Source organism: Miniopterus schreibersii (assembly GCF_964146895.1).
Source record: "Miniopterus schreibersii genome assembly, chromosome: 5".
Classification (NCBI taxonomy): Eukaryota; Metazoa; Chordata; class Mammalia; order Chiroptera; family Miniopteridae; genus Miniopterus; species Miniopterus schreibersii.
In genome coordinates, this window is record NC_138106.1 from 63,842,306 (window position 1) to 63,866,196 (window position 23,891).

The 23,891-nt window shown below is 39.4% G+C and overlaps 1 protein-coding gene across 2 annotated transcripts in view; it reads right to left on the minus strand.

Moving 5' to 3' along the window:
• The window catches only part of DCBLD2 (discoidin, CUB and LCCL domain containing 2), an 80,045-nt gene extending 58,859 nt beyond the window's left edge, over window positions 1–21,186 (minus strand). The window contains exons 1-2 of one of the 2 annotated variants that reach the window (XM_081138693.1): window positions 20,592–21,186; window positions 2,728–2,955 (exon numbers count right to left, since the gene is read on the minus strand). In XM_081138693.1, coding sequence (XP_080994819.1) covers window positions 2,728–2,955; window positions 20,592–20,799 — 436 coding nt within the window. In that variant the 5' untranslated portion in view covers window positions 20,800–21,186. The remainder of the gene's footprint in view (window positions 1–2,727; window positions 2,956–20,591) is intronic. The other variant, XM_081138694.1, reaches the window with a different exon arrangement.
• Window positions 21,187–23,891: the final 2,705 nt, after the last annotated feature.

The following is a 23,891-nucleotide window of genomic DNA, read 5'->3' on the forward strand; positions in this document are numbered from 1 at the left end:
AAGACATTCTAACGAATTTAGGACTGAAGGAACAATTCCTTGAGAAATCATTCTCCTTTCTGTTTGCTTCATTATTCCATAATGCCATCTCTCAGGGGGGAAACCCTAAAATTAACAATTACAGACAAAAGAAACTCCCCAAACCTCAGTTTTATACCAAACTGGGAACAACTTTTATAGGGCTATAGCTGGGCCAGCCTTTTTGAAAGGGGCATTGAGAAATGATGATACAGGAAAAAGATTCACTGCCATTATCACTGGAATCTCAGTGCCCACTAAGTATCTGATTCTACCCTGTAATTTTCTGCATATCTGCAATGATCTGAACAAAGTATTCTTAAATGTCCTTTATTTTTCTGCAGCGTCAAGATAGTTACCTTTCTCCCACCAACCACAGATTGCTACCCAAATGGGGGACCAGGGATATGTGGGAGGAAGTGATGGGGAGGGCAAACTAAATTCCAACAGAAACCATCATCGCTCAGCACCCTTCACCTTTCTGCAGCTTTTAATTCACCCAGGTGAAGAGAGACAATGGAAAAACAAAGGAAATAAGGGAGAGCTGAGATTCACTGTAAACCTAGTATATCACAAGCACTGTGAAGTATTATTATATTTAATCTTCCTACAGTACAGGTGACGACTTGTAGAAAAGACTTTCTGCAAGTAAGTCCTGGAGCTGTGATGAGAACCCAGTGCGCGATTTAAAACCTGTGCTCAAAATTTTTCTCATTTCACTCAACCTAATAACAGTAACAGTAGTTATTATCCAAAATATAATCCTCTTATCTTCTTTTAAAGAAAAACCTTTTCATTATGGAAATTTCAAAAACATATGAAAGTAGAGAGAGTGTAACAACTGTGTGGCCATGGCTCTGCTTCACCTATGTGTCCTTCTTATTTCACCTACCCTTCGTCCCACCTTTTTTTCTCCCTGAAATATTTAAAACAAATGCAAGACACTTCATTTGACCTCAGAATGTCTCTAACAAATTAGATCTTAAAAAAAATAACATTACCACATCAAAAGCAATCATTCCTATTACTGAATGCGCAATTCTTCTTAAAATTTCTCTAATTACCTTAAAAATGTTTTCTTGCAGTTGGTTAGCTTAAATCAAAGATACTAATAAGGTTCACACATTAGTTCTGGAAGATGTATCTCAATATATGACAGTTCCCTCCCCTTTCCTTTTTTAAAATGCCATTTACATACAGGCATACCTCAGAGATATTGTGCAATGTTCAGTGCACCGCAATGAAGCAACTATCGCAATAAAGCGAGTCAGAATCTTTCTGCTAGTAGAGGTTCTTGCCTTCAGTTTGTAAAAAGAAATGCAAGCTCCGTGAAGTGCAGTAAAACAGGGTATGCCTATATAGGTTTTAGGGTTGATACAATGTGTCTCTCTAGCTCCTTTATTTCCTGTAAACTGCTATGGGCTTGATCACATTGTGGTTCACCTTTTTTCATTGTTGTTGCAAGACTGCTCAGGTGGTGCTGTTTATTCTCCACTGCATCACCTCAGGAGGCATTGGATATCCACTTGTCTTCTATTAGCGTTATAGTGTTTCTAGATCCTCAGATTTGAGATCCTAAAAGCTTATCTGATACCACATAGCACCATGTGCAAGTGGTGATCGAGCTACAAGGTTAATCCAGAGCTGACTGAGAGACAACAGAGGTTATCAATCAGCAGTCAGGGAAGCAGGGCAGGAACTGTTCCTCTGATAAGAGGCCAAAACGTACAGAGAAGAGATGAAGGATTTAACCACAGATGGAGAGAAGGCCAGAGGATAAACAAGATGCTTAAAGAACAAGATACTGGGTTCCAAAGACATTTTACACACTTGTACCAATAAATGTTTCCAAATAAACTCAGAGAACCCAAAAGTTCTTTATTTTATGATGTTAGTTTACCCAAACAGCCTTACAAAATTTTCCACCTTTCTTGCTTAAGAGAAAGGTGGCTGATCTCTAAGTCAAAGGTTCCCAGCTTAACTACAAAGAAGATTCTCCTGGGAACTTTAAAAATACTGGAGCATGGGTCCCACCCAAACAATTCTGATTCAAATGGTCTAAGGTGAGGACCAGGTTATTATTTAAATAGTATTATTTAAGTCTTTCTGGGTGACTCTAATATGTAGCCATAATTGAGAAGCCACAGCTCTTAGCTAAGGGTAAGAATAGCAGCTAGTATTTATTAAGCATGTGTTGCACGTAATGTACTGTTCTAAGTGCTTTACATATGAGTTTATTTTCTATTTTACAAATGAGGAAACAGAGAAGTAAGGTAACTTGCCTAGGGTCACAGAGCAAGCCAACAGCAGTGTTAGGATTATATACCAAGAAGTTTGGATCAAAAGTCCATGCCCTTAATGACCATGATATACTGCCTAAGCATGAATTATACTTGTATTCTTCAACCACAAATAAAACGGTAAAAGAAAACAAAACAATGAGATAACTTTCTCCTTTTTAGAAATATTACAGCAGCATTTTGTTGCAAAGGTACGAGCAAAGGCTTGTTAGGAAAGTAAATAAACAAATAGGGAAGAATCTTCTTTTTCCAAAAGATTCAAATTTGAGATTTGCACACATGTTTTCAATCATTTCCCACACATCACCCATACAGCACAGTTATTCAATGTTAAGTATCAAAAATTGCTTTAGCTTTAAAACTCAGGGTAATAATGTATTACATGTACGTTTACAAGAAAATTTCCTACCTATTTCAGTTCTGCTAACTCCAATTCCATTATAAATTCTCAAGTAATTTAAATGACAAGAATCAGAATCTTCAATGTCAAAGTCACCAAATTTGATGCGCACTCTCTCTCCCATCTTTACACGGATCTCCCATTCACAAACGGTGCTGTTGGGATAGGTCTGTGGGTAGTTTATGGACGTAAGGGTTCCACTTTCAGGGCCTAGTACAGTGTGTCCACATCCATCACCTTTAAAAAAAAAAGTTAAAAGAACAATAAATTATTCTGATATCTTTAACTTATACTATAAATAATTAGGATTTTTGTGAAGATTTTTAAATACGTATGATATTAGATATTTTATACCACCAATACTTTCCTTATACAAGATCAAACAGATATCTAAATGCAGGAGCCAAAAGAAGCCAGGTTAGGTAAAAATAACCAATGACTACCTTTATAATTTATGTGTTCAAAGAACCTTCCAATCTGAATTCGAAGTAAGCACAATTTGGCAAAAAATATATGTACATGTCATAAATTCAAACTTTAAGAGTATCAATTCATAGTAATTGTTTAAAGTAAATGTAAACTATAAAAATGAAAGTATGTGACTAGCTTCATCTATTTACAAACATCACAAACCCCTTCTATAAAATCTGCGAGGTGAATGATCTCTTAAAACACTTACTATATACTAAAGATTATGCAATTACCAACCATATTACACACCGCAAGGCACTCCTTCTTGAAGGCATTAAAACAATATTTATTGAAGTTTAATTTTATATTCTACTGAAATTTGACTTTTTAGTAATCCCTATCCAAAAGCCTCAATGTTTCCCTACAAAATGATGAGAAAAATGCTTATTTAAAGATTAGGAAAAATATCCTTCATATCTTGGTAGCAGCATTATTTGCTCTAGAAATTTCTTCAGTAACTGTATATGAATGAAAATGAAAACTTAGGTAACTTAACATACTGTCTGTAAAAATCAAATATGTGTATCTTTCCCTTTCTTACGAAACGTGTTATTTTACTGAGCAGGAGGCATGTGCTGCTGCTCCAATTGTACAGTTGAGCATTTCTTAATGACAGGATTCAAATACATTCTTTCTAATAGGAAGATTAATACAACTTTTCAAAATGATAGTATTTTTCCCTTCAAAAGAGCTATTGATAATCATTGTTTGGAATAGTTTGGTGCTTACACAAAAAACAATATTGAAAGTGACACTGCTGGGTTTTAACCTTAATATGGATATAGATGGCTGTAACAGAATGTTCTATTATCTTGCTATTGTCGTGAATTATTATTTTTAAGAACAATGTAGTGCTGGTATCATTTACTAGAACAGATAAAAGCTTTAAAGGCCTATGAATAAGAACTTAACATAGTATCCAGCAAGCAGTAATTGCAAAATAAATGTTAATTAATGTTTATTAACCTATGAAAAAAATAATTTCCAACTAGTCTCAAAATGAACTTTAATGAAGAAACAACTCTGGATCTAGATTCTGATGACAGTGCTTCAAATCCTCTGTTGATAAAGAACTTTATTCTCAAATCCATACAAGTACTGTTACTTTTTCTACTTTCAAAGGTCAGTCCATAGGCTAGCAATCTGGTTTCCTAAACAAACCTCTCCCCTAGAAAGCTTAGCTTTTAATCAATGTGAAACTTTACCTGTCTTCTACACCTGCTTTCATCCCACACACAAGAACTAGGCCTATCAGCTCAATAATATAATGTATAAGGGTGCCATAAAATAAACGTGAGTCTTTGTGTGATACACTCATATTTTGAAAACATAAAACTTAGAATGTGATGCAACTCAGAGGGAAAAAAATAACCACAAATTTTCCCTGAAACTATCACGAAAATACCTTGAACATCTCTGTTGGATATCCTCTAAATTGAAAACATAGGGATATAAAACCCTCACTGTGAAAATAATCAAATTGTAATATAAATAACTTTTGAACAATCATTAACATTTTTCCTTAGAGAAAAAAACAACTATCCTATGGTAGTTTCTAACATGAAACTAGTCTGAAATATTCTCTTATCATTGAAAAGATAAATACATGCTTTGTGGAAGTGTTTCGATCTTTAAAAAGTAGCCACTGAATAAATGAAACAGCTCAAAATATAAATGTATTTTCTTTGGTAAACAGAAACTAAGGCAGCTTCTCCCGTGATTGGAAGTGTTGATGGATTTCAGAAAGCCAAGAATTTCCTACGAACAGCTGAATTCTTGACTTAGTAATGGCAGACTGCTGCATTTAATGTATTCCCCATGGGCTGTTACTTAAGGTTGTGATTTTAATATGAATTTCAAAGAAAGTATAAGCAGAGTGTTAGTAGTTATCTTTTATGTCTTTATGTTCATATTTATGTTTGAGTCTCAATAAATACACAAAACGTTTCTTGCCCTTTCCTCCATAAAGCTTAATTTCTACACAAATTAATACAATACATACTAACTGATGAAAAACAGGACTTTAGTGCACATGCTGATGAAGAAAACAATTAAAATGGAGCTGTCCTTTTTCAGTATCTTGTGCAGGGGGAGGGCACGAACAGTCCACAAGTAATGTGCCAAGAATGTTTTAAAATATGTGACGGAGTTCAGAGCTTCCTCCTCTCGCAAACAGGATGATATGCACCAGAAATCAAAGTTAGAAGAAAGTCTCAAATCTACTGCAGTGAACAAGTCTGAATGTTGCATATTTCAAAGACTATTTGATAAGTTTAACCTGACTAGATAAATAGCTTAGCTGGCCTAGCTAAACACCTACTGCTATGAGGTATATGTTTAGAATATTCTGGTTTGAAAGGGAAAGCTGGGCTTATACATATTCACTAGGTCAGCTTTCAAATGCTTTTCTCTGTTATTTCACATTGTGACCCTATACACTCTAGCATGTACAGGGTCTTTACTCTGTATTCCTGAGTCACTTAAGGGTTAAGGGGTCCCTACCTCGTAGTCTGAAAAACACTGTACTAGGCACCAGAAGGTCATAAGGCTGAATTCTCAAATCAAAGAAAGACCTGTTCTCACTTTTACCTCCAAATTAAAAAATGTGCTCCCAGGTTATTTTACAGCTCTTAAAAGTAAAGCCTATTCTACACCAAAATACTTAAAAAAACGACAAAATCACCTAATATACAGAGCGTGGCAAAAGTAGGTTAACATTTGTGAGTACAGAAAAGTTTATTCTTGAATTACTTTCCATAGGAACAACTGTAAACCTACTTTTGCCATACCCTATACTTAGGGCAATGGTTCTTAACTGGAGTAGGGGGAGGCCACCACAGGAGCAATTGTACCTCCCACTTGGGAACGTCTAAGGACATTTTTGTTGTCACAACTAGAGGGGTGGGGTGCTACTGGCATCTAGTGGGAAGAAACCAGGGATGCTGCTAAATCATCTTACAATGCACAGGACAGCCTCGCGGAATAAAGACTGATCCATCGTAAATGCCAACAGTGCCAAGGTTGAGAAGTGCTGACTTAGAGCAAAGGCTAGGCTATCTCAGATAAGAAGACCCAGGTTAGTTTTTGGATAGTTTTCACTTCGACAAAGGGTAATACTGTTCTATTTGCTACGGGTAAAACCCAGGAAATAGTTTCCCCTCAAAGGTCAGCAGTTACATACACTGAAGAGTTTTACGTTCCCACTTCCCAATTTTTAAAACAAATAAATGGAATGCTTTATTTTTCTTTAAGTTAGAGGGGAAAAAAATCCTTTTCATTAGTCTTCAGACCTCAAATGATTTTTTTCTGGCTCAGGAACTCTTAACATTAAGGGGCAAATGCTGCTAATAGGGTCATGAGTAATAGTCTCTAAATGTTCTGCTTAGCTTTGTATACTGGAAAGAACAATGACCTGTGGCCAGGCTGTATTACCTACTATTATTCATTTTCACAAGGTAGAATTGACAAAAAGAGCATAACTACTACTGGAAGCATAGCTTTCAAAATGGGTATCATAGGAGCAATCCATAAACTCGTCAACAATCCCAACATCACCAACTCTTTATCCAGCTCCATCACCACCACCACCACCACTGTCAGCTTCTCCTCCTCCCCTAGATGGTCTCCATGAGACTATAACTGACCATAAAAGGTAGAAGCCTGATAATGTAATCTCTGAGTTTTATTTCAGAGGAGGAACAAACACTGGAATTTGATCTCACTGCTCCTTTGCTTGGCTGCAGATTTATCTCGGGGATTACTCACAGAACATGTGTTCACTTCCTCTGAAGAGTGTAGGGTCAGATGTGTTAAGCCAGATACAAATTTTGATATTGTTCCAGGAAAATAAATGAATAATTTTAACTCCTCATCCCCAGAGAAAACAAAAGGAACATTAAACACATTTAAATGACAATGAATTAATACAACAAAAATCATCTGGGGTTTTTTTGATAAGTATGTGCTTGTGATGCTGATTTCATGTGACCACCCCCACATATTAGTCACATTACTACTAATAAATAATACAAATTCTTACTTGTTGAATTATGTTAATATGAACACCATGCACCTTCTAAAAATATTTTAACAATAGCAAAGCTTGCACAAATATGTCAAAACTGCAGAGCAAGTAACTTTCATTACAGTCACTGTAAGCTATGAAAGGTTTATACTTTTCCAGTGAGCTTTCAAGGATTTCTTTATAACTGAACTGGTGCTCTGACTACACTTCCTCTAAGTGTGACTTCTGTAACGTCTTATAATTTCATCTGTGAGATCTTATAATCAACTGAAAAGAGACAGAGAGTAGAAAAGTGTTCAAAGGAATAAACTTCCAAGTCTTATCTAATATATCCTATTTCAGTTGGCTACAATGAAGATTTTTAATGCATTATTTAGCACTGAATTTTTAGACCAGAAGTATTGTATCAGTACTATTACTGTAAGATTTTTAAAGTTGCATCACTACAAATCTTAAATGGACAATTCAGGGTACTACTTTAATTTCACTCAGTATTTTTTTTAATACCACATAGGATGGATATGCATTGGGAGCCTAAAGAGGGTCACTGTGGATATTTTTAGGAAAAGAAATAGCTCCCAGCTTCATTCTTTTTTAAGCCCAACTTCACCTCTGCATTAGTGATAATTTACAAAACTGAGTAACATAAAGGAATGTAAGATGTATAAATTCTCTTCAACCCCCACCAAGCACATCTCTGCTTAGAACATAAGGTGGGCTCTGGTGTCATACAATGAACTTAAATGCCCTGTCTATCACTCACTGAGACCCTGAGAAGGTAATTTATTGTTGCTAAACCTCAGTTTTATAAAATGGGGATACTAACAACTCAAACCACATAGGGTAAGAATTAAATGAGACACTGTATAAAAAGACCTAGTAACGAGGGCCTAACCCATATTCAAGTGCTCAATAAATGTTTGAGGGTACTAGTATCATCATAAAAGACCAGAAAGGCTTTGCTCATCATATGCAGATCCAGTGCACTTGGCCATAACCTAACTAAAGTATAGGAACAATGGCCCATTAGTTTAGAAACTTTATAGCAGCTTTAAAGCTTCAAGTGCGTTTTGTGAGAAGTATAAATTCATTAGGAAGTAGTTCTCACTTATCTGCTCCCCTATGACCTTACTCCACTTTAGTTACTCACTCTCAGGACCACAACCTGGACTTTGTTTGTGCCATTATCAAAGACTGCTCCCATCTCTGAAACCTCAAAAACTTTCCCGTTCTACTCTACTGGTCAGTGTCCCGATGTTTCTGCTCTCTTACACGGCATACTTTCTGTGAACCTGACATCTCTCTTTTCTCCCTACCTATTAATTGTGTCCTGGCCTCCTTTCTTTCCCTACCCAGCCTGGACCTCACGCCCACTGGATTAACTATACTCTTCTGGTACATTCACTTCCTAGCTACTGCGTCCTTCTTCAATATTCTGGCAAACCCCCCACCCTGAATCAAATGATTTCTTTGCAAAGGAGCTGAGCACTACTGGAAAAAAAGGAATCACAATATCCAGGGGATATGTGTCATTAGAGTAATGAGTTCCAATCTCAGATGTGTACCCGAAGCCACTCAGCAGTCTCTTATTCACTGGTTCTCAAAACTCAGTCTCCATTAGAAACACCTAGGGTTCTCAGACCCTCATCCCCACAGATTCTAATAAATGTAAAAAAAAAAAAAAAAATTACCTGGAACTTGAAAATAGGAAAAAGCAAAAGGTAAGCAACGCATCTTCTAAATGTCATAGAGGCCAAAAGCCACCCAAGAATTATAGGGCAAAACACTTAGCTGGACTTGCTATTTATCACTGATTAAAGATACTAATCTTGGTTACATGTTAATTTGTAGTTTGTTGCCTGGTAGAGACGCATATAATTTCTATGTTGTTGCAAAGATAATCCCAAAGGTTACAGTTTATGGCCCTGATGACCATTAACCAAATTTAGCCACCTAACCTAGCAATCATGTCCTAAGATTGTCTATAAACACCAACTTCTCAAATACTCTTTGGATGGGTTATGATATCCACTGGTTCCCTCATTAATGAATGAGTTAAGTAAAATCTTTGATATGTGTTTATTTTGTATTTGCATGACAGTTATGATTTGACTTTTCTACAAATCATACATTGTAAGATAGTTCTTCAGTGGGGGCCTAGGATCTACACTTTAACAAATCTTAAAACATAGCAATAACAACAAAACACACAAAAAACCCTCCTTCGACCCAGTGTCCCTTGACATTTACCATCTTTTTTCTCACTTTTCCCTTCTTTTGCAGAGATTTTTTCAGTTCTCTATTCTTCATGTCTTGCTTCTTTGCCTCCCACTCTAGCTTCCAGGCAGCCGCAGGTTGGACTGTGCCTCCCAAAAAGATATGTTCAAGTCTAAATACCTGATACCTGTGAATGTACCTTATTTGGAAACAAGGTCTTTGCAAATGTACTCAGGTTAAGTAAGATACAGCCATACTGAATCAGGGTAGACCCTAATCCAATGACTGGCATCCTTATAAGAAGAGGAAAACTTGGACACAGATCCAGACAAGGAGAGTACCATGCAACTACAGAGGCAGAGAGTGGAGTGATGCAAAAGAACACCAGGTGGCAACCGCCAGAAGCTAGGAAGAGTCAGGGATCCTAGCCTAGGGTCTTTCGAGAGAGCATGGCCCTGTCGACACCCTAATTTTACAATTCTAGCCTCCAGATCGATGAGACAATACATTTCTGTTGTTTTAAGCCATGTAAGTTTGTGGTAATTTCTTATGGAGCCCTAGGAAATGCAGACCTACCTCTCCAATGAAACTATTCACTACAGCAGCCCGTTTCTGAGCTGCCAAAACCCACTGGATACTTTTCTATGCTTATCATTTGTGATCTTTCTATAGCACTGGCACTGCTGGTGCTTCCTGCTCTCCCAAATTTCTTCCTTCCTTTATATCCTCCCTCCTGCATTCTTAAAACTTTCCTACCATGTCTTAGCTCTTCTATCTCTGTAATTGCAACTTCTCTGGCATCCCAGCTGACCTGGCCTCTTACTGCTGACGCTGCTGTTCTTCAGAGCTCTTTCTCCACTCTTTGTATTCTACCAAAGCAATCTCACCTACTCCTAGGATTTCAGTTACCACTGAAGTAGAGAAAACTCCAAAGCCTCCAACTTTCTCCTAATCTTCAAACTTGTCACTTATTATACATATCAAGTACCTCTGCATTCAAACTCAACGTGTCCCAAGTATTCAAGGAACATCTCCCACATGCCACACACTATACTAGGTGTTCCAAACAACAAAAATGACAGTAAAGGCCTCTGTCCTTATAGTTCACAATATAGTAAGACAGACATAGCAAGTAATTTCATGGAGGATGAGTACTACAGGGAAGTGTGTGCGTGTAGGATAAACAGCAGTAAACAAGATAGAAATCCTGGTGGATGAGGGATGGCAAGCAGAACAGGATTCCAGAAATGAATGAATGAATGAATGAATGAGAGAGAGAGAGAGAGAAAGAAAGAAAGAAAGAAAGAAAGAAAGAAAGAAAGAAAGAGAGAGAGAGAGAGAGAGAGAGAGAGAGAGAGAGAGAGGGAGGGAGGGAGGGGGGAGGGGGGGAGAAGAAAGAAAGAAAGAAAGAAAGAAAGAAAGAAAGAAAGAAAGAAAGAAAGAAAGAAAGAAAGAAAGAAAGAAAGAAAGAAAGAAAGAAAGAAAGAAAGAAAGAGGGAGGGAGGGAGGGAGGGAGGGAGGGAGGGAGGGAGGGAAAGAGAGAAAGAGAGAGAGAGAGAGGGGGGGGGAGGGAGGGAGGGAGGGAAAGAAAGAAAGCATTTTAACCTTTGCTCTCTCAAATTTACCTGGTCACTATGTTTTATACCTTCTATCTCCTCAATATCTTTAAATTTGGTTTCCCTGAACAAGTGCAGACTCTTGTTTCCACGCTTGCTAATATTTCCTCCCTCTAATCCACTGTCAACACTCCTGCCATGAAGGTCCCTTAAAAATCCTTCCACTATATTCCACTGATGATACAATAAGTCAAATTCTTCATCAAGGATACAAAGTCAGTTATAATCTTTCCCCGATTCCCCTTCCGGTCTCATTTTCTGACTTTCCCCACAGCCTCTTTGCTCCAGCTGTGGGACGGTGGGTGACTCCTGTGCACTCTATGTTCTCTCCTCTGTGCCACTGCACATGCTATTCCACTCTGCCAAGAACAGCATGAGTCCTCCTCTCATGCACCTAACAAATTTAATGTTACCTCTTTTGTAAAACATGCTGAAAGTCCTGGTCTCTCCAATTCTATTATCAAAATATCTTTACTGTATTTAATATGCTTAATTACGTATGTATTTTTATGTCAGTTTACCATACCAGCTGTAAAACTGTTAGGCAGGCATACACACAGAAATAGGACATACTTGGTTCTTAACACATGCTGTTGAATTTAGAAAAATAAACCCAAACACATCAGTGGCAGGCACTTGACAGGCAAGTGATTTAGTAGAAAGTACATAGGCTTTGGAGTCAGACAGACTTGGATTTAAATTCTAGCCATGCCAACTTTTGAGTCCTGGGCACTTACCCTCTAAAAGCCTCCATATCGTCATTGTACATGGGGATAACACCTTCCATCTCCTAAGATACCTGTGAGGGTTTGGTAGCAACTTCTGTAAAATACAGTGGACTCTATAAATGTGAAACTCTTTCTCCTTGATAACGATGCCTGTGTCTCCTTATTCTTCTGGGATCTGCCCTGCATATCCAACAGTTTTTCTACACCTTATGCCCCATGCTAGCTGACTGGTCTAAGAGGAGGTACTGTCTTACACTGGGCCAAAGTGATGCCAGCTCACCCTTCCCTCCAATTGCTGGACCTGTTACATTAGGGAAAATCCCAGAATCTCTCCAGTGTTGAAGCTATCAGCCTGGAGGATTGCCAAAGCCATGAATGAATCTGTGCATCCACAGAAAGCCAGACTGAAGAGACAAAAATGAAGCTGAATCCCTGGTGCCTGAGGTCCAGCTGCATTCCTGCTTTCCCCTTGGCTTAGCATAGTTCAGCTCTTCCCCAGACTCCACAAGTAACCTTAGAATCCTCCTAATACTTTTTTCCCTTCTATAGTAAGCAGATTTAGACTTCTGTTCCTTACGACCAAGAGTCTAAACTAAAACACTTTTCCTCCACCCATGCAACAGAAGAATGTCTCTCAGACCTACAAAGTTAGCTTCTAGGATCCAAAGAATAACTAGAAACAACTTATTCCAGAAAGAAAGAGATAAACCATGAACCTGACAACGATCTGAGAGGAGGGAGATCAAAGACAGTTGAAACACATCAACAGAAGTTGAGAGACAAAGCGGAGGTCAAAGGGGAAGGTGAAAGTCAGCATTCAGGTCTGGGTGGGTTAGAGGACAGGAAGAAATATGTCACGTGAACAATCCCGCTTTGCTGTCATGTTCCTCTACTGCATAGTCTGACCCTTTTCACTGAACTAGAGGTGGAACTTCCCTAAACAATAACTGGGATGGGGATAAGGGGTATGGATGGAAAGCATTGGGTGTCAGCAGAAAGCAAACATCTGAAGATGAAGATTTTAAGTGCAGAGTAGGAAAAAGGGAAACAACTTCATCCACACATCGATTCACTCATTGAACAAAAACTTACCAGCTACCCCAACAGGTTTGACCCCACCCTTATACATTCTAGAAAGAGAGATGCATTATATATTTAATAACACTGAGAGTGGGAAGTGAACCCCCAAATTGACATGGTTAGTATTTAAATCCAAGTGTGTTTGATTCCAAAGTCTCCATACTTTCAAAGCCCACCAGATAAAAAATAGTGAAGACAGACAAAGCTCTCAGGTTTTGGAGAGTAAAACAAAGAACCAAGCCAAAACAAAACAAAACTGATCATTTAAATGAGTTTCAGTACAGCAGATCTGTGGCAGATCTCATCACAACTGACACATGGCTGTCTCCAGTAATCTTGAGATATTCAGAACCTGAGAGAGCAGACATTGGGGATCTGTCAAGGATCAGGGAAAAGGGTAACTGAGATGATAGACTGGGGTGCCAAGGCTTGGTAAGAGACAACTGAACCTGCAGATGCACAAATGGACTAGGTGAAGACGGAGGAACCTACGGCTGATACCATGCAGCTGATACCACGCCTAATATCTCACATACAAACTCCTCAGCCCGTCCGGCAAGGGAAGGTCCTTCAAACTAGTGTTCCCACTGACCTTTCCAGCTTTTGTTTCTCATTATTTTCCTGATACCATATTACTAAAGCTACCTGAGTGTTTTTCTAGCATTTCAGCTGGTGACTAAAAAGAAAGCAGGCAACTACTAGAACCCAAACTAGGGGACTCTTATAATGGTGGAGGTGACTCTTCAAATGAGAACTTGAAAGAGAAAAAAGGAGTGCACCCAACTTGCTGATGTTGATTTAGGCTGTTACTGTTCTTAAGGAAGATGACCGGTGGGCACAGAAGTGCTCTCTAAGAAGGAGCCATGGCTATGTACAGAGTTCCAGGCAAACGAGGCCTCCTCTCTCAAGGGAGTGCAGCAGACGTCTAGCACCTGGGAAGAGGATGGCTGGGAAACGCTGAGCAGATGTTAAGACTCTGAGCAAGTAGGCTCAAGAAATGGCTCTATTCCCACGGGACTGAGAAGCCCAGGCTCTTGGATGGACCACTAACTGTGGGGATTAGACAAAGGACAATGGCGTGAAGGGCATGCAGACGTTCAGTGACTAACACCAGAAATGGGCCCTTAATATACATTTTTTTGAATGACAGACATCATGCTAATTATTAAAAATAAGAAAATGAATAAAACTCTCTGCCAGGAACAAATATTTTAAATAGTGTCATTAATGAATGAACAGAAAAAACTGGAAAGTACTATCTGGAAATGAGTATTTGGTGATGGTTAGAAAACGCTTCACAGAGGGGATGAGACCCAAGAAGGGTCTTTGAAGGATGATTAAGAGTCTACCAACTAGACAAGGAAAGAAAGGGCATTCCAAGTAGAGAAAACGGCAGATGTTAAGAGGTCAGTATAGGAAACAAGGCAAAAAAGCCTAAAATTATGTAAGAATAAAAAGCAGCCCAGTCTTACACCTGTACTAAAGCATGAGGGGTGCTGGCATAAGGTTAGCAAGTCACAGAGGTAGAGAGGGTCTGGAATGTGAAAAAATTATACTGGTGTAGGCAAAAGTAGATTTACAGTTGTGAGTACACCAAAGTTTATTCTTATAATATTTGCCACACAAACTGTAAGCCTACTTTTGCCTACCCCATATATATAATACGCAAAGGAGTTTGGATTTTATCTTACAGGTGATAAAGGGGCTGCTGGCCACACTATGGGAGTATTAACTTAGCTCCAAGAGGGCAGACAGTACCCCAGTGCGTAGAACCATAGCCCACAAATACTTGCTCAATGATTGGGCAGAGGTGCAGAGACTGGAGCGCAAGGAAAAAGCAGTGGGCCAAGACCAGAGGCCTGCTACTCACTGCAACAGGGCAGGCTTTAAACTCCCATGGTTTCCTGACTCCTTGCTGTTCTGATGCTGTGATCTTTACTCTTCAAGTGTCTGCCATCACTGTGGACTAGAAATCTAGCAATTCTTTAAAACTCACCCACTTAAAACCACTTTATTGGCAAAGCTTCTCCTAATTTCCTAGGCGTTGTGAGTTCTCCTTCTCTCATAAACCCACAGCGGGGTGCAATCTTCCTTGGTTATTTCTATATATATTCCAACTTGGAGATTATTTCTCAAACTATAGGTTCTCTGAGGACAATGAAAATGTTTACTGTTCTTCTCTGAATGTCCCTGGACTGGACTAACATATGTGAATACTCTCCTGGGAGCTCATTACTGATACTCCTTCATGCTGACAGTTCTTAATGAGAGAATGATAGAGTACCAGCATCTTTTCTTCAATCCCAGGCAATTCCATTTTGATTGCAAAATCGCACGTACCCTACTCAGAAAAAGCCGTGCAGGGAACTATTGGGCCACTCCTATCCTAAGGAGTGGAGGGAGCTTGTACCTTGGGGTCTTCCCTCCAATTCAAGTAGCTAATTAAAGTTTTTCTTCCAACTACATATCCTTCAAAGTACAGGTTGACTTAATAGGTGATGTTTTAGCCTTTTAACATCAACCCATTATCCCATCTGCTTCACAGACATTGGCATTAATTAAATACTAGTTCACTTAAATATCTACAGGTATTTTCTGTCTTCATGGATTATACTCATTTAATCCACATAATCTGGAAAATTAGCATGATATGTTACTAAACTATTATTTTGAACTGACATACAGTAGGTCCTCCAACAACGTCTTTTCATTAAACAGCGTTTTGACATTGATGAGCTGCTATATGAACTTAACACTTTATATCAATTAGCCTGTGGTAAAACTGGTTTTGTTAACAAGTCATTTCACTGTAAGTCTCAGAATCTATCAATGTCATTGAGGACTTACTGCACTTTCTCAAGGATCCTATCCTCAGTGAAGAATTTAATCCAATGGAATAAAGAAAATAATGTAATAGCAGTTCTGAACAATATAGTAATTACATAATAAATAATAAATATCTTCTGAGGAATTTTTACATTTTGAAGTTTTTGACTTGTATTTTGTAAGTAAGCTTATGTGTTAGCTTACAAATTTTTACAAGACATCTCTACAGAACATAACACAAAAATTACATCCATGTAAGATTATGTAGGTGTGTAAATATGGACTAGAAAGGAACATAAAAATTATAAGTTGATAGATTAGGGGGTAGAACTGTGGATAATTATCATTTAAGTTTTTGGTTTTGAGTAACGATCACTGTTATCTGTTCAATATTTTAAAAATAAATAAAGTACTAAGGCCATAACGTTCTAAAATAAAGTGAATTTATGAGCCACACAAGAAAAATTATCAAGGTGTCTACTTCATACTTCAACAATCACATTTAGCAAATATCATTCTCTATAGAGCTTTTCCTAATTCCCTTAATTTTGTCATCATTCCACACTCTTCCAACTCATCAAAAAGTAGAAATAGAAACTATCTATTTGCATGCATTCAATTAATGCTCAATATTATTACCACCTGAGCTTTCACATTCCAGGTTCATTTTATTAAGTATAGTCCGAAATTTAAAATCTACCTCTGTAAATTTAGCTTTTCCTCATCATACTGAAATCCCAATATGCTTTCTGGACATTAATTCATTTGTCATTTTAATTCTAGTACTGGTATTTTCATTTATACCAATTCAATACTTTAAGATTTTTTTATGTTGATCTTCTATAACCTGAAATTTTACAATTAATTTTAACTTATACATTTTTAAAATGTGGATTTTAATCTGCTCACTAGCATATGTAGAATATGTGCTATATTTCTAATTTCCATTGTGCAAAATTAATTGGAAATATAGTAGAAAAAGATGTTTTGATTTTTGCCTCTAAACAAAACTATATAAAGAATCTTACTGCTTTATCACACCAAGAAAGGCAATGGAAAATTCTAAATTTAATTAACCTAATGTTAATACTAGAAATAATTACAAATATTCTTTGCAGAGAGAAAAGTGCTCTTCAATTCTGACAATTCACAAATATTGTTCAAAAATATTTCCCTGCATCATTGGGGAAAAAAGCATTACCTGACAGAATATAATTCTCCCCCCCCCCCCCCCCCCGCCACACATTAGTTCCATAAACCATTGTGGAACTGAAATTTTTAGAAAAGAACCCGATTTGTTTCATAGGTTTATTAAACTAGCAAACAAAAATCAGTATCTTCACAAACATTTCACATTAACAGTCATAAACAGGTCAGTCTTAACGGATTTTAAAATTCACTCCACATTCAAATAATATTCTAACCCAGAAGGTAGGCAAGCCTTCCAAAATACAAATGAGGAACCTGACCTCCTGAGATGAGGTGATACGAATTCCTATAGTCATAATGTAAATCAGAGACATAATTCATTCACTGGAGACCCTTGACTTCCTATTAAATTTATTACAGTAGCTAATATGCAATCAGCATAAGCTTCACCAATTTAAGTTTTCTAGAAAGACATACATTTTATAGGAAAAAATGTTTTCAATAAGAAAATTATTTTGAAGGTGAACTTAATGTGAAATTTATAAATCAAAAATACAAAAATATAAGCGGTACCTAAAACACGATAGTAAAATAGATGTGAATAAATAGAATCAACTTATAAATAGATTAATGATATGAGACTAATCAAAAAACATCTCTGCTATGAAAGGCTGGTAAGTTTTCAGACCAGTGATAAACTTTACTCTGAGCCAAATTAAAAGAAAAAGCACTCTTGTCAGCAAAAACCTGCTGAGGAATAGCTATGCATGGCATCACTGAAATAAAGGTAATATCCCCTACTACATCAAAATGATGTCCGAAAGAAAAAAAAAGAGCCCGAAGCACCATTCTACCTCAACATCTACAGGCTGGGGCAAAAGTAGGTTACACTTATGAGTACGCAAAACAGAGTTTATTCTTGTATTATTTATTAATGATTGTATTATTTTCCATACGAACAACTATAAACCTACTTTGGCCCCACTCTGTATATTACATGCATTTTACCTAGGCTGGCTGGGAAAAAAATCTATTACAAAACATTTTACATAGCGTATTTTTAATTCTGACTATATGCAAACTGCAGGAAATCTGAAGCAGAAAGAAGAAATTATCCACAACCATACTAGCAAAAGAAAACTTATCATTTCATTTCTTTCCAGTCTTTCTCCTAATACTGTAAAGTAAAAACTCCAGCTTGTAATTCAACGTTACAACACGTAGACATTCCCATTATTAAAAATTCTATAGTATTTTAAAGCAATGCTTCTCATTCTGAAATTACACTTCTTTTCAGGTTATACAAGGAACACAAGTGCACCCTTCAAGCACATCTGTTAGACTAGGAAGACTAGTTTAAAAGCAATTCCATCACAGTCCATATTGGGGTCCTTTGGATAAGAAAAAACAATTTTTAAAAATCAAGGAATTCAAATCCCACACAATTCCTGAATTTTCAGGTGAAATATATCTCACTGGTCCTTACTCTGTCAGATAGTTTAGTAAGCTCAAGATTAGCTTTCCCCTTTGCAAAACTCCAGTGTACTATCAGTTATGATATAGGTATGAAGGGATTAAGAAGTACAAATCGGTAGTTATAAAATAGTCACGGGGATGTACAGTACAGCACAGCATCGGGAATGGAGTCAATAACATTTTAATGACTATGTATGGTGCCAGGTGGGTACTTGAAATATGGGGGAATGGGAGGGCAGGATAATCACTTTGTAAAGGACACGGCTATCCAATCATTATGCTGTACACCTGAAACTAATACAAAATAATGAATGTAAACTGTAATCGAAAAACAAAATTTTTAAAAAAAGCAAACAAAACAACAAAAAAACAGGTATTCTTGTATCACCCACGTAGAAAACTGAGATATGAAGAATTTAAATGACTTAATATTTACCCAATCAATTTAGAAGAACTAGAAATTACGTCTTTTAAATTACCAACATCTTTCCTATTTGTGTTTAATCTGCATTGGTGTTTATATAACACTGTGAAAGACAAACATGTATTTGTTAAAACACTCTGGTAAAAACTTAAATCTTTTAAAAAATGTAACATTGCATGTTTAATTAGGTCAGGCTTGAGAAATTCTATAAACAAGGTAATTGTCTTATATGGGGGGAGACATATAACTGATTCTATACTGTTCAAAGATTTTTTTAAAAAAAGATATAAATACTTTCAGATCTGGAAATAAGCAAAACAGAGCATTCTGCTTATGTAGTTATTTTCCTTTCTGTATCAAGAGACCTTAGATTTTTTTGGTCTGTTTCCTATGTTTGAAATAGGATAACAACGTCTATCTCAAACGGTTGTGGTGAGGATTGAGTTAATCCATGTAAACCACTTGGTACTGTGCCTGCTACAAAGCAAGCCCCAGTAAATGTAAGCCTGTGTATGTGTTTATGTTTTCTTTTGTTTTTTTCCTACTAGGAGGAAAAGACAAGCATAGGTTCTAAGACTTCAATGGAGAGAAGGATTTCACACTAATTCCTTAAGGGCTGATGTACAAAAATTTACCGAAGATTATCTAACTAAAACCTGACTGCTAACCATCTACATTGAATAAATCTGTCCCTACATCTAAAAGAGGTCAGTTTACCAAATATGGTTTATCCTTGTTAATGATATTATATTTCCATGTGCCTGTCAGTTTCAGCATCGTCATAATGATAGGCTTATGGCCATGATTCCATACTTTACCGAAAACCACATGAGAGCAACATATGGTTGCTGGACTTAAACGTGTTGATCGATTAAAAAAGAATCTTCCAAGAAATAAGTAACAACACTTCTCACTGCAATGAAATGGGAAATGTGTTGATCGATTAAAAAAGAATCTTCCCAGAAATAAGTAACAACACTTCTCACTGCAATGAAATGGGAAATGCAATGGAAGATGTGTTCAATAACTGATGACAAACTGATTCAAAAACTGTGGTTCACTGCCTGAAAAATAGTACTAAAAGGGGGGAGCGTGAATAAGCTCCGCATTCTCTTTCCATCAGAGTGAGTATTCAATAAACAATTTTGCTTGCTTCTGGAATAGGTTTTCCAAGGACTGTAGATGGAAAAAAAGTTTTGTCCCTTTGTGGATGGACTTATCCTTTTAACGTGGAACGTTCCATTTAGGCAACATAGAGGCTGCACCGGGTCAGAGCCAGCGTCTGACCCTGGCCATCTAGACCATCATCCTAATAGGCAGGGATTGTCCAGGATACTGTCTGAATTCAAGGTTCAGAGGTAACCAGAATCAATTTCATTCGCTTTGGAACCTGAGCATTTCCACAAAAGATAGCAATTATCGTCACTTGCCTTTAATAGGTTTAAAATGCTATTTAATTACCTTGCCTTTCTACAGTCCATCCTTCCACTTAGCTTAACTTTAGGCGTCACACATCCAAGACTTTTTTTTCCTCCCAAAGGTTCCCCCCCCCCCAAAAAAAGAATCCAATACCAAAAAGGAGGCCTTGATAGCAAGATCTCATTCCCTCTTTTCAGGAAAATGAATGGCCCTGCCAAGAAAGTAAAGTCGCGCCAAGTTGGGGGACAACAGGCTGATCCCACCTTTGCCGCTTAACCTTTCGAGCGCCCGGCCAGGTCTGCCCACGCACGGAAGCGCCCCGCACGCCCCCGGCGCGTCGCAGATTCGGCGAAAGGCCCGGGGACCTGGCGCCCCGCAGACTCTCCCCGCGCCCCCGCCGTCCCGGGGTTCCACGCGCCGCGCGTTCCCCGGGGACCACTCACCTTGCTGGGCTCCAGCGTCCTCAAGCAGCAGGAGCAGGATAAGTAGGAACAGGAGGAACAGAGGCATAGGAGAGGAGGAGTCGCAGCGGGGAGGGTGGAGGCTGGAGTGAGAGTGGGGGAGCGCGGCCCGGGCGGGGGCGGCGGCCGCGGCCCGGGCTCGGGGACTGTGAGGGCTGCGCCCTGCTCTCACCACGGTCCGGCTCGCCATCGCGGCGGCGGGCAGTCCGCCTGCATAGTGCGGGCGCCCCGGGAGTCCCGCGCGCCCCGGGGCCGCGGCACCGGGCTGAGAGGCGGCGGCTGCGGCGAGAGAGCGAGAGGCAGCGCGCGCCTCGCCCGGCGCCGGGACCCCCTCGGCTCCTCACTCCGCTTTCGCCTCCTCTTTCGTCCCTTCCCTCCGTTCCCCGCTGGAGACCCCAGGCCGGACTGCAGGGGAGGGGAGGGAAGGAAACGGGGCCCCTCGAGGCGCCGAGGACGGCTGCGCGGAGCTGGGGAACGAGCCTCCCGCTCCGCGTCCCTCAAGCCGACCCTGCTCGCCGCGCTCTCCCGCCGCTCAGGCTAGCTGGCAGGCGGGCGGGCAGGCCGCCGGATCCCTCGCGCTCCCTATCGCGCGCTCTGGCCACGCCTCCTCAGCCGCCACCGCCAATCCGCGGTCGGCTCTGGTCCGTCTCCCCCCGCGCCACCCAATCAACACGCTCTCCCCTCAATCGACCAGTTAGCTCCGCTGCCCACTAATCGAGCTCCACCGCCTCTCATCCTGCTCCTCCAATCCCCTGAGGCCCTGGAAAGCGTCCCACCCGCCTCCCCCAATCTGGGTCCCGCCCCCAGGCTTGGGCCCCCGGCGGCCCCCGCCCGGCCCCGAGATTTGTTATTGTTGGGCCCTCAGCCCGAGCTGATCCAGCTGAGGAGGCCGCCCGCTCGGGTCCTCGACTTCCGGGACGCCCCCCTCCCGCGCTCCGGGCTCCGCGGGCTGCTCGCGCTCCCTGCTCCTCCCCCGCCGCACATCAGGCCCCTGGAAGGGGTGGGAAGCCTTGATCCTGGATGGCTTTAGCCGGGAGCCGAGTCCAAAGGACTTTTTAATTTCTTGTTAAAAAAAATAGAGCGGATTTAAAAAAAAAAAAAAAAAAGCTACTGCCAATTGTCGCGGCCACTCCGAGTGACAATAACAGATCAGTGACATATACATATACATATAAAAGGGGGGAAACAAACAAAGGGTATAACAAGATCCATGTCCCCAAAGTAATTGAAACCTGGCATCCTAACATCCGTTCAGCGCACCTGCAAACCCTGCCTTGTGAGTTGCAGGAGTTTCAGCCTAATACACAGACGGGTTCTAGGATGTAGTGTTGGGACAGAGATGGAAACACATCGTGAAAGAATCAAATAAATGCTTGTTAGAGTCACAAACAATTTAATGGAGACTGTCAAAAGATAGAGTGACAAAAAGAACTGGGTTTTGGGAAAGCGGAATCCATAGATTTAGGAGGCAGACTGGCTTTCGGGAGGAGACAGGTGCCCTCCTGCGTGTCTTCCACATGGGCTCCTAAGGAGGGTGGTGTCATTAATAAATGCAGGAAGCTGTAAAGGTGGAGCAGGTTGCCAGGGAACGTGGGTTAATTTTGGACATACTGAATTTAAGATGCCCACTCAGCTAATATGCGAAGCTATATAGCAGGCAGGTGGACGTTTTGGTCCAAAGCTTCGGATGAGGAGTGCCCTGAAGGGGTGGGTGGAAGTCATGAACAGATGTAATATTCAAAACCACGGAAGGGACTGATATCCTCAAATGAAAATCAGAAAGTTGTAAAGGACTTTGGAGGTCATCTTTTTCAACTCCCCTGCAGACCCCTCATGCTTTAAACCTGTCTACCAAATGTCTTTAAAAAGCACTTACTAGATGCCTATTAAATCCTACTATGCTTTAGGCCTAATGTGGGCATAGAAAATTCAATCAGAGGAGGTTACATTCTGTGGGGACGGCGACCGTGTGAACAGATCCATCGGCTATCAGCAGCATGTTGGAGGTATGGACTGATACTACAATACCACATTGGAAGGATTTTAAGAAACCCATTACGGCAGGTATAAAATTCCACCTGTCTTGAATCTCAGGCCAGCGGCAAAGGAGAATGGATTACAGGTGAATGGTGTTGACGGAGCTGCATGGGGTAGGACCTGTAGCAGCCAGGGTTGACTACGTTCCTTGACTGGTAAATGAATTAATGCTGTGGATCAAGGCTTTAGGGGAGACTAGAGCTTCAGGAAAGGAACACACTGGATGGTTATGCATGAAATGCCAGGAAATTAAACTGTGTATCATTTGAATGTGTTTGTTTATTTACTCCATGTTAAACATAAATATAGATTTTCAATCTAAATTTCAGTTCACCAGAGCTTTCTCCCCTTTTCCTCTTCTCAGTCTTCTTTTTGTCTCATTTTCTTTCTTCTTTTTTCATCGATAAAGAGTGGAGGAACAGAGAAAATGGAATTGACCTGTAGAGAAAAGGAGAAATATGAAAAGAATGGTTACATCCCATTCCCACTATTTCTGCTTGTAAATGAACCTCAGCTCAGCCACTGCTAAGAAAATGAGAATGGAGAAGAACCTGGAGGCCTTTGCTTCATACAGAAACACCTGTGTTTTAATGGTAAGATTCAGTAAGAATCACTGGCAGCATCATCACTATTAAATGTCTGTTAAGCATTAATAAAACAGAAGAGGCTCATTTAATATGGCATTTATACTGGAAACCTTGGGATGATGGTGTGTAATGAATCACTGGTAGACTTTATCAGTGAGGGTATATTTTTGGCAGGATAACAAAAAGAGGGAACAAATGAGAATTTGCTTTTGTGATCTTCCATTGGTGTGGCAGAGAAAGAAGAATGCGGCATTTCTGGGGAAATATTTCAAACTTCAAAGCTCAGGACCCTAAGGTCTGATTACTGTTCTCACAGGCACATTTTGCTTTGTCCTGTTGACTGTTTGGACACATGTTTACAGACAAGTTTGCTGCTAAATGTCTGAATTATGCTGAGACTTTCTTCTTTCCAGTGAACAGAACTGGTTTGGATACATTTTTCTCTTTATCTTGTAAGCTTCTTTCAGTTAGTCATTTCAGTCAAATCTAGCTCTCAGGTTTATTACTTATATTTTCTTAACATTTATAAATTATTTCTTTGGGTGTCTGTTACAACAAACTTAAGATAGAAGTGTTAGGAACCTAATTTATTTTAGAAGGTATTTCATTTCTGCTAGTGGATAATGACATTCCATATATTTTCTTGGCATATTGCAGC